General features: G+C 36.9%; 1 protein-coding gene across 4 annotated transcripts; it reads right to left on the reverse strand.

Annotated features, from left to right (window-relative positions):
• Positions 1–1,333: 1,333 nt before the first annotated feature.
• Positions 1,334–11,018, reverse strand: LOC109063425. Of its 4 annotated transcripts, XM_042774432.1 has the most exons (6): positions 10,572–10,997; positions 8,626–8,749; positions 5,886–6,841; positions 5,241–5,397; positions 5,007–5,099; positions 1,334–2,209 (listed from the first exon to the last, which is right to left on the reverse strand). In XM_042774432.1, exons 2-4 carry the CDS (start codon positions 8,630–8,632, stop codon positions 5,311–5,313), a joined length of 1,050 nt encoding a protein of 349 aa, XP_042630366.1. In that variant the 5' UTR covers positions 8,633–8,749; positions 10,572–10,997; the 3' UTR covers positions 1,334–2,209; positions 5,007–5,099; positions 5,241–5,310. The 4 variants fall into 4 exon arrangements, with proteins under 4 accessions (XP_042630366.1, XP_042630367.1, XP_042630365.1 ...); XM_042774433.1 differs by lacking the exon at positions 10,572–10,997 and having other exon boundaries at positions 8,626–10,517; XM_042774431.1 differs by lacking the exons at positions 1,334–2,209; positions 5,007–5,099; positions 5,241–5,397; positions 5,886–6,841 and having other exon boundaries at positions 6,866–8,749; positions 10,572–11,018.
• Between the last annotated feature and the right edge of the window lie 878 nt (positions 11,019–11,896).

Below are 11,896 nucleotides of genomic sequence, written 5' to 3' on the forward strand. Positions count from 1 at the left end.
GTGGCAAAAAACGCTGCACAACGAGAAGAGGTGACCGGACCCTGAGGAAGATTGTGGAGAAGGACCGATTCCAGACCTTGGGGGACCTGCGGAAGCAGTGGACTGAGTCTGGAGTAGAAACATCCAGAGCCACCGTGCACAGACGTGTGCAGGAAATGTGCTACAGAGAAGCAGCACTGGACTGTTGCTCAGTGGTCCAAAGTACTTTTTTCGGATGAAAGCTAATTTTGCATGCCATTCGGAAATCAAGGTGCCAGAGTCTGGAGGAAGACTGGGGAGAAGGAAATGCCAAAATGCCTGAAGTCCAGTGTCAAGTACCCACAGTCTGTGATTTTCTGGGGTGCCATGTCAGCTGCTGGTGTTGGTCCACTGTGTTTTATCAAGGGCAGGGTCAATGCAGCTAGCTATCAGGAGATTTTGGAGCACTTCATGCTTCCATCTGCTGAAAAGCTTTATGGAGATGAAGATTTCGTTTTTCATCATGACCTGGCACCTGCTCACAGTGCCAAAACCACTGGTAAATGGTTTACTGACCATGGTATTACTGTGCTCAATTGGCCTGCCAACTCTCCTGACCTGAACCCCATAGAGAATCTGTGGGATATTGTGAAGAGAAAGTTGAGAGACGCAAGACCCAACACTCTGGATGAGCTTAAGGCCGCTATCGAAGCATCCTGGGCCTCCATAACACCTCAGCAGTGCCACAGGCTGATTGACTCCATGCCACGCTGCATTGAAGCAGTCATTTCTGCAAAAGGATTCCCGACCAAGTATTGAGTGCATAACTGAACATAATTATTTGAAGGTTGACTTTTTTTTGTATTAAAAACACTTTTATTTTATTGGTCGGATGAAATATGCTAATTTTTTGAGATAGGAATTTTGGGTTTTCATGAGCTGTATGCCAAAATCATCAGTATTAAAACAATAAAAGACCTGAAATATTTCAGTTGGTGTGCAATGAATCTAAAATATATGAACGTTTAATTTTTATCATTACATTATGGAAAATAATGAACTTTTTCACAATATGCTAATTTTTTGAGAAGGACCTGTAAGGGGAACCTCAAAATTGAGATGTTTCTGTTAGTGGAACTTTGAATTTATGAATTGTGTATTTGTATTGGTATTTGGAAAACTTGAGTGTTTGTAATTTTATTTGTTTAGTTGAGTACATTAATTGGTTCTAGATAATTTTAGTACAAACAAAACAGTTAACTTAACAAGTCTGCTTGTTCACATTACTAGAAAAATGTGTGGAAACTGATTACCTTAAATTTCTCAAGTAAGTTGTACTAAAAATTCTAAGTTATTAAAACAGACAGGCAAAAGATTTTTGGCACAACACTGGGACATTTATTTGTTCCATAAAACAATGTTAAAACAATGTCATGCCTTCAAATCAACACCACACGCTGCAATTTTTCACATACAGCGATTACATATAACAATCAATGGTCCCTTTTTTGACTTTTTTACCTTTTCTCACACAGTGGTGAAATACAGAATTGGACAACACAGTGAACACTCTATCAACAAGTTTAGTACTGGATAAGTTTTCTAGGTCTATTTATATTTAAACAGTGTTCTAAAATTTTTAACACCTTTTCTAAAACCAATCACTTAACACTGTTAAGCAAACTGCACGTTTTCCAACAGGAATCAAAACATATTCTTCAGTTTTTTAGTACTGAACAACTTTCCTATTTATTTTAAAGTTCTTTTTAAGACTAAACTATATTCTAAGACCAGCTGCTTAACATTGAGCAGACTGATCGTTTTCCAACCGGAAAAAAACATTCTTCAGTCCTGATTACCATTTTTGTAACTCTGCAATAGTCAATTATGCACAAACTGAAAAATGGTCCATCATGGCACAACAATGTTACAGCAACAGGCGATTTTTCAGGGACTGTATTTTAGGTTTGAGAGACTTGTGCCCGAGTGACAGAATCACCCTTTGAATGAAATCAAACGTGTTCTTCAGTACAGCAGGATACTCTAAATTCAGAGCATAAATGAGCCCAAAAAGCAGGCACATTGCTTTGGGAAGGTTTCCCAGATCATCCATTACAACTCTACCTTCCAAAATGATTGCAGTGGATGTGGCATCGAGATGCAGAGAGTAAGGTATGGTTGCAGAGTCCTCAGGTATCACAGACAATATGCCAATTGAAGTGCCGGACATTTCTCCTTCGTCATCACAGTCCTAAAAACATGAGCAGCATATGACAAGAATGAAGTGAAAATAAGTCACATCATACCTTCAGAACATATATTCATGTTAAAAATATGCAAATAAATTTATGTATTATGAAATAAAGGCCTTTTCATAATGGATTCAGCAGCAGATGCAGTGGATGATTTTGTTTTCCTGCGATATGATATTTTGAATTTCCCACAATATGAAATTTTTACTTGTGCTGCCACAAAATAAAATGTATACTTTTTATTTAAGCTGCAGTCCGTAACTTGGCGCTCAGGCGGTTAATAAACAGAACTGCGTGTGTCTTGTGGAAGAACGTTGTAGCCGGAGCTACTTCTCTTTATGTCTATAAGAATAAAATTAAAAATAAGTACAGTTTTGTTGTTTTGACACCTCACAAAAATCTACTAATTTTACTAAAATAAAGTTCAGAGTGTATTCAAGTGAACAGTCAGTAATAAAATAAGAACTTATAAACAAATCACAAGCAGTAGCACCAAATAAATACACAACAAAGACACAAATAAAATAAACAGGGGTTTAAGTTTTGTTGGGTAGTTCTAACAATAGTATTCAGCTACAGAAATTGAATAATCAAATGTAAAATAACATTGTATTGTCTTCACTACATAAATTAAATATACATTGTCTGGTCAAAAAAAAAAACTTGCTATCTGGATTTAAATAAGCAAATACCAAAGTGTTTGAATCATTGCCATGATAATTATATAACTGATGCAGTGTGTAGCTTTTCATTCCTTAAAGGGATAGTTCTCGTAGCTTCATAACATTGTGGTTGAACCACTGATGTCACATGAACCATTTTAACAACGTTCTTACTCCGCTTCTGTGCCTTGATCGTGGTAGGACCCTTGCTGTCTATGGAGGGTCAGAAAGCTCTCAGATTTCATCAAAAAAATCTTAATTTGTGTTCCGAAGATGAATGAAGGTCTTACGGGTTTGGAATGATATGAGGGTGAGTAATTAATGAAAGAATTTAAGACTGTTAAGACTTGTTTTGCTTAACATACAACATTCCAGAAACATAATCCCAGCAATAATTCAAACACTTAAGTATTTGCAAGGATTTTTTGTTGTTGTTGTTTGGCCAGGCAATGTATATTTAATTTCTATAGTGAAGACTATACAGTTTTATTTTACATTTGATTATTCAGTTTCTGTACCTGAATTCTATTGTTAGAACTACCCAAAAAATTTAAACCCCTGTTTATTTTATTTGTGTCTTTGTTGTTGTGTATTTATTTGGTGCTACTGCTTGCAATTTGTTTATAAGTTCTTATTTGATTACTGACTGTTCACTTGTCTTGAATAAACGCTGAACTTTATTTTAGTTAAAATAGTAGATTCTGTGGTGATATGAAAATAGGTCAAAACAGTAATTTTATTTCCTTCTTTAAAGCTCCAGTCCGTAACTTTTTTTTGTGTTCAAAATTGACAATTTCTATAATAAGCCAGTACATCATGAATCCATTTTCCAAACAGTGTTTTTGGTTTCTTTGCGCACAAAAAAGATTCTCGTAGCTTTGTTCATTTAAGTTTGAACCACTGATGTCACATGGAATATTTTAACGATGTCCTTACTACATTTCTGGGTCTGGGAACATTTCAGTTACATTGCTGTCTGTCTATGCAGGGTCAGGAAGCTCTCCGATTTCATTCAAAATATGTTAATTTGTGTTCTGAAGATAAATGAAAGTCTTACGGGTTTGGAACAACATAAGGCTGAGTAATTAATGACAGAATTTTTGTTTTTGGGTGAACTATCCCTTTAAACAACTATGTCAGAAGAAACACCCATGTCCATATATTTCAGGATGACAGTGTCAAGATTCTTTGGACCCAAACTGTGAAAAAGTAGTTCAGTGAGCATGAGGAATCATTTTCATGTATGAATTGAACTGATCTTCACCCTATTGAAAGCCTTTAGGATATGCTGGAGTTGACTATATGGAGTTGTTTGACTCTCTCATTGTCATTACAAGATCTTGGCCAAAAATGAATGCAACTCTTGATGGAAATAAATGTTTCCTAATATTGTTGAAACAATGTCATAACGAAAGCACAATATTATGACAGCTATAGGCGGGCCCAATGAAATATTGGAGTCTGCAGTTTTTTTTTTTTTTTACATTTATCACATTTTTGAATCTAATCATTGTCATCTTGGCATATGGACATGAGTACTTCTTACATAGTAGTATGAGAAATAAAAAGCTACACACCGCATCAGTTAGGGATCAAATAATTATTGTCAAACTACAACATGCAAGAAACATCAATCACTGCAATAATGATTAAATTCTAAAATATTAAGTATTTGCTTATTAGTGACTTTTTTGACCAGGCAGTGTAGATTAGCTCTTGTTGAAGGGATAGTTCACCCAAAAATGAGTATTCTGTCATTAATTAGTCACACTCATGTTGTTCCAAACCAGTAAAACCTTTGTTCATCTTCAGAACACAAATTAAGATATTTCTGATGAAATACCTCCTTATCTTTTCTGTTCTCCTTATCGGGCTGTTGTCCTTAATTTTTCCAACCTTTGTCTAAATTCCTAAACGTATTACCTCTTTTCGTTCTCATGATCTTACTCTCTTACCTAATTTATATTTTTTCTCTTTCATTTTTTATATTAATTCTTAATTTATCTTTCACTTTTTCTGTATCCTCATTTTTATTTATCTTTCTTCATTACGTTTCCTATCAGGTCGCAAAATTGGTTTAAGAAGTGTTTGCAACACATTAAATACCCAGAATATCACAGACAAAGCTACTTACAAAACATGTCTTGTAAAAATCGGTCGGGTCTTCTCCAAGGAGGAGTGGAAGGCCATGAAGAACGGCTGTTCGCCTCCCAACGATGTCAGATTTCTGTAAAGTTATGTAACATTGTAAAAAGTAAGAGTTAATAGCACTCATAGCACAAACACAACACAGAGCAAAAAACAACAACAAAACCAACAGTTTTTTTCCTAGGAAAAAAAAAAATTAGGATGTGTCTGTGTAGCTTACCTCATTTTCAATCTGTTGCAGAATCTTCTTAAGCTTACATCCAATGTCTCCCCCTTTGGCCTTGAAGATATCAATGAACCGTTGAGTGAATCTGTCCAGTTCTTGAAAGTTCGGTTTGCAGGTTTTTGCCAGATATGCGACTGAACTCTGCTAAAATCTAAAAAAAAAAAAAAAAAAAGGTAGGCCAGACTAACATTAATCACATGTCACTGAAACATGCAAGTATGAATTAAACATCAACCTCAAAAGTGGTAAATGAAGTTGAATTTCAATTTTCAATCTGCGTAGAAAATGTTTATGACAAAATAATATGAACCCAGTACAAGAACTAGTGTTGTCAAAAGTACCCACATTGGAACTGAACTTTAAAAAATGTGACGATACCAGCATTTCCCGCTAGCAGTTACCGAGCGCTTGCACAGATATACACGGAAGTGTTTGAAAGCCGCGTTTATCAGCGGATCGGTCTATGAGCAGATATATTAGGGATCCGCTGATAGACGTGGCTTTCAAACACTTCCATGTGTATCTGTGTAAGTGCTCGGTAACTGCTAGCATCGTCATATTTTTAAAATTTCAGTTTTGGCCAGTACCAAAGTTGGTACTTTTGACAACATTAACAAGAACACAAGATTATTTACTCACCTGACTCTCTGTAAAGAGAGCTGGCCACCTTTCCACTGTATCCTTCACACCAGGCTCCGTCTCTATCAATTCCTTTCTACGTAATGCAAATGTAGAATTCATGTTCTTGGCAATCAGCGAAGCTTTAGGATGACGTTTTTTCATATCTTCCACCATCTCTTTTCTTTTGGACTCCATGCTGGTTTCATCTTCACCATCAGGGAAGTTCGGCAGAAAATTGATTTCAGACCTTTTGGGTCTTTTGATGTTTCTCTGAGGCTGTTGTCCTCTTCTTTTTCCACCATTTATGGATACCTCCAAACATCCAGCTCGGCGCAGTTTTGAGCGGTAATTACCCATTTTCCACCTGAGGCTATTATACCACCCATTCCACCCCTTAGAGGAGCCAGGTTGGGTAAGGCAGGGGTGTTTTTTAATCAGAGCAGAAGCAACTTCCTCAAAATTTTCCTTATCTGGGTAAGCTCTGAAACTGTACATCGTCTCTGAGAGTTTTTCAAGAATCTCATGCTTAAGCTCCGTAGACACTTTCAGAAACGTCTGGTCTCGCATGTATTGTAGATTTGCCTGACGTAACCTGTATTCGACGTCAACAGGAAAAGTAGGGATCTCAAATGTTTCTGGCCATGCAGTCCGTTGACTATGACTTGAATGATCATCAGAAGCCACAGAGAGGATCTCTGTGTCTGCCGTGCTAGATGTTGGTGTCGTCATAATGGAGACAATCTTCAGAGTAGGCTTATCTGGCAAGTCAGCAATGTCAGTAAGATTCACAAGGGAATTGTTGAAGTCTGGATCCTCAAACTGAAGCGAGAACTTGTACTGAAGTCCCAACTTTTCTTCAAGTTGTTCCAACAGTGAGTCAACTGTCTGTGGTTTCACAGGAAGTGTAATCTTTCTGATGTCATTTTCATGAACAATCACTCTGAGTATTGTCCTCGCCTCCATATTTGGTCTCTCTACAAAGGTTAAAGAGTTGAGATTAGTTTTCTGAAGTTAAAGTGACAGTTCACTAAAAATTGTCTTTTTTTATTCTCTTTTGTATCATGCGAAAAATTCTTTGGAAAACCATTATTCATTTTTAATGTTCTACTCATCTTTGCTTATATGACATACAAAAGTATAAATAAATTCCATATAATCCAAGTGTTTAAGGCATATGAATAGGTTTGCTGTTAAATAAATGTCAGTATAATCCATTACTTGTATATAAATCTTGAACTGAATATCCTGTGTGCATGGGAGCAGACCTTCACACAGGATAGCATTTATCTGCTTCACTCTCAGGAGAGCTTGCCTGATGTGATGGAAGTTAAGAAAACTATGAATTACTTTTCAGATTTGTTTCTCACAAAACCCACTGATCTACTGTCAGAACACTTGAAATATATGTTGAATGAGATATTTTGTGTCATCCTGAAGCTTGAGAAGATGCCCACCATCTTCTGACAAAGTACAGACTAGACAAATCAGATGATTTTCCAAAAATAAGCATTTTTGTGTTCAGAGTAAGAAAGGAAGTAAGTAAAGTTTTTGCAGAATTTCTGAACTCCCTTTGACATGAAAATGTTCAGTGTCATCCATTCAGCATAAGATATAATGTTTAAGTGTAACATAGGTCCTGCCCCTAAGTTTATATGCTGGCAAAGGAAATGGATCATTCAGATCTGAGGGTTTGGTAACTGACAGTGATAGCACATGACTGCACAGTTCAAAAGAACGTAGGTGCTCAATGTACCAACATGTCAGATCTTTACACAGAAACAGAACATCATTGTTGATGACAAGAATTTTGAAAATCTGTCTAAAATCAGGAAGGCCTGAACAAGTACCAACAGATACAATCATATCTGGATTATACTTGATTCCATCAATGCTCACAGATGATGCTGAGAGGACAGTGTTCTGAACAGCATATCTCTGTCTCAGGAATTCCTGAACATTATCAGGAAAAGTTGAAGTCAATGTACCCCTCACCTTCTCTGTTTGGATGGATGGCTTGAAAAAGGAGGGTGAGTCAACATAGTAAGCCATCAGTCTTTGATGGCGAACAGGCAAAGTCTGTGTAACGTTTTTGAAGTTTTTAGTGTCACGTATTACCTGTTTGAAGAATTTGTGCTTTCCTTCAAATCTCATTGTCCACACATCTCTTAGTGGTCCATACATTCTGATGAGCTGCGTATAGTGCTCAATGTAATGATGTTTCGGGCGCAATTTGAAATGAGGAAACACTGTCAAAAGTAAATCTCTGTGCTCTGCAATCTTTGCATCAAGAAAGTCGAGAGAATCCTCAGTGAACCTGAATGCCACTGCCATTTCTAAAATGTCTTTTAGAAGCAGCAAAATTTCCCATGTTTGATCTCTTTCAGGGATGTCAAAGCCAATTATGAGGGGGAGAAGTCTTATTAGTGCCCAGTTTTCGTGAGCATTACCACCGATAGTACCTCTAGAGGCAAAAGTGGCTGGGATGATCTGAGGCTGATCAACTTTGTCTGAGAATTTGTAAGGAAACTGCTTGATAGCTTGATTCAGGGATTCGAGAGAGATCAACTTCCTCAAGACCAAATCATTAATGCACAAGGACATTTCAATGGGGATGACGCCTTCCATAAGGTCATGCATTATGTCAGGTGGAAAACCACCAACTGTGTGAAAATATTCCAACCTTTCACTTAAAACACAGCCCCCTTTCACACCATACTGCTTTACCAAACTCTCATCATTTAACACTTCTGCTACTTGCCTGTCATGTTGCTGTTTGGTTCTCAGTTCAAATGCTCCCGACTGGACCTTCTTCTCCTGGATTTCACTCCTTTTGGCAAAGCAGAACCGACATGGATGCTCAACAGTGAAACTCTCCTGTAACCCTGCCAATGAATGAGCACCTAGATTATCAGATGACACAAAAAGTACAGTTCCTTTCACACAGTCTCCTAAATGTTCAATGTATACACCATGCTGTTCAAGAGTTTCAAGGTCTTGAACAAATGGGCGCAACACGTCTGTGTAACCATGCTGTTTTACTGTACTAGCTCTGCATAAAATTGCTAGCTGAATTGACTGAAGTGATGAACGGTCTTTTGAGGGAAGATTGGCTAGAACCCAGTAGAGACTAAACATTTTGTGTTTTTTTCTTGAAGTGCCAAGGGGATTGGCGAGCTCAAATTCATCAACATAAAGACCAAGGACAATCCTAAAGGTCTCTGTGTTAAGAAAGTCATTTTCTTGATAGTGACTGCCATCTCTGTAAGTGATGTATTCATTAACCGACCGATCATTACAAAGGATTTTATTTAGAATATCAGCCCTGTTTAGAATTTTCTGCAACATTTGCAGAACTGGTACATAAGAGACTGACTGTGAATCAAGATTGTATTCAATTGGCATGACAATTGGAAATTCATTCTGAAAATATGATGCTCTTCTGCTTATTGTGGAAAGAGGTTCACCATCTTTGGTCATTCTCAAGACTGGGTTACTGTCTTTTACTGCATTCACTACTTTTCTCACTAATGAATCACAGCCACCGAGTCCATGTTCAAGAAGAATTTGCTGAACTGCATGACAGGCAAGAGGCTCTGATAGAAGTAAAATTTGATTTATTTGTTGTATTACTTCCTGTGCAGCAGAATCAGAAACATGTAAAATAGCCTGCATTTTGAGAAAGAGTGAGGCTAAATTATGCTCCAGCTGATGCTGCAAATCATCAAAATTTTCATTCTCTGCATCATTTTCCTCCAAGTTTGCATCTACGGGATCAAGGCAAGAAGGCTCCTCTAGTTGCACATTTGTACCTAAACTAGGAGTAACAACATGCAAGAGAATGTCAGGTTTTAGCTGCCTCTGATCAGGTGTTCTATGCTCTCTGCATTTATGTACATTAAATGTAGAGTAGACATTGCTCTTAAAATTGCAATTTATGTATGGACACTGCACCATTTCATGATTTTTCAGGTGCTGCCTCAAATGAGACAAAAAAATGGATTCTGTGCAGGGCTCCTCAAAACTGCAAAGTAGGCAGTGAAATATCAAAGGGGTATTCTCAAGTGCACTGGCCTGGCTACCATGTACCTGATGTGAATGATTTTTCGTTAAGTGCACTCTAAGTGAATTAAATGACTTAAATGAGCATAGACAATCGGTATAGAGACATGGTATTGGAGTACTTCTAGTGAAGCCTCCATGTTTTAATCGGTAGTGTTTTAGCAGCTGAGCTCTCTTTTCACACGAAAACAAGCAGAATTTACACTTCCACTGCATGAGTAAGAAACAAAATTAAAATTGAAGTTAGAAATGACTTAATGAAGCTATCGTACCGCATAAGTTATCTCACGCGGTTCATTTCCACGTGAACGACACGTGAACACCGCATGTTCTAGAAGTGGAGTATAGGCCGCACGCTTAGGCCTATGACAAATCAAGATCTTACAACTGATTAAAATCTCTTACAAACTGTATATTCAAAACAATGTTTAGTAAAAATCGATGTCTGTAATGTAGCAAGTAAGAAACTGGTCTCAACTGATGGTTAGACAGTAACTTATACTTCGTTTAAACTAATAAAATTGGCCTTTTCCGCTTTCAACACGTCGAGCAAAATAAATTATTTTAGTTTAAGTTTTTATGCTCAATACAATGACGACAGTGTACACGGTGAGAATGAAGATCATAAGTAGGTCACCAACATACCTAGTTGTGCTGCCACACATCTGAAGTTCGTAGTTGTCGTCTTGTCCTCCCGTCTCCGAACACCTGCGTACATTCACATTGCGCATGCGCAGAGACTGCGTCAAGCGAGATGAAAACGAGTTGACGAAATTCTTCTTCTTAAAAAAAAAACATAGAAATTCTTCTTCTTCTCCTTCTTCTTTTAGTTTTCTGGCGGTTACAGGCCGAGTTGAAGAAATTACAAGAGTTCTAGAACATATATTAATTGTTTCGTCCTATTTTGTTACTTAATTACTAAAAGCCATTAAATATTCCAAGTTCTGTATGATCTATTGGGAAGCAGCAACAGCTAGTACACCTGCCAATAAGCTTAAATCTTATTGGTTGTTCATTTATTTTACAGCGCGAATGGAGGAAATTAAGAACATTTATTTTTAAACCATAAACCATTGTACCATCAATAATGGCTGTTAATATATATATATATATATATATATATATAGATATATATATATATATATATATATTCAATAATGGCTGTTAATATATATATATATAGGCTACTGACAATTTCTGATCGTATTCACTATAAAACTGTATTCATTATGTTTTTTTGTGCCAACCACATAGTTGTGTCAACAGCTTTGTCCAATACACTAGATGTTCAAATGTAAAACATACATTTATTTACGTTTTCGCAGACACTGTAACGTACAATACTGATATGTTTACAGCATTTACAAGTACAATACTGACACATTTACAGCATCTAAATGTATTCACAACACCTAAAATGTAAATTAGTTATGTATGAACAACTTTACAGACTTACAAATGAATCCTTATGAATATTGAAATTGTGGCAGTCCTAAACTCAAGCCTTTATTCAGGGATCTTCATCTCCATCCTCAGCAATGACTGTAAGCATCAAAGCCACACTGATGCGCTTGTTACAAATTAAAAAAACAAATTTGCCGCTTTATGACAAATGCGCATTGGCTCTAGCCTAATTCGTCTCAGACTGTGACATGCTGTACTTCTGGTGAGGTGTTTGAATGAGAAATGAGCACCTTCAGGGAGTGGATTAGGATAATAATCTGGGCTGCATTTCCCAAAAGCCCAGTTGCCTTTTGCATTTCTCAATTGCCACCAATGGTCTCTACGATCAACTTAGCTTAGAATGCTTTAAAAATGTTCAATTCTGCTCTGCAGTTCACACAAAACTTTGGTATCCCATCAGAGAGGACTGTGACTGTGATGCATCATCATTTTGATTACAGTCGGTACTGCTTTTGACGTAATTAATAAACTATTGTGATTGCACTTGTCTGTCATGCCTTTCTTTA

This window comes from Cyprinus carpio, chromosome A17 (assembly GCF_018340385.1).
Source record: "Cyprinus carpio isolate SPL01 chromosome A17, ASM1834038v1, whole genome shotgun sequence".
In the NCBI taxonomy this organism is placed as follows: domain Eukaryota; kingdom Metazoa; phylum Chordata; class Actinopteri; order Cypriniformes; family Cyprinidae; genus Cyprinus; species Cyprinus carpio.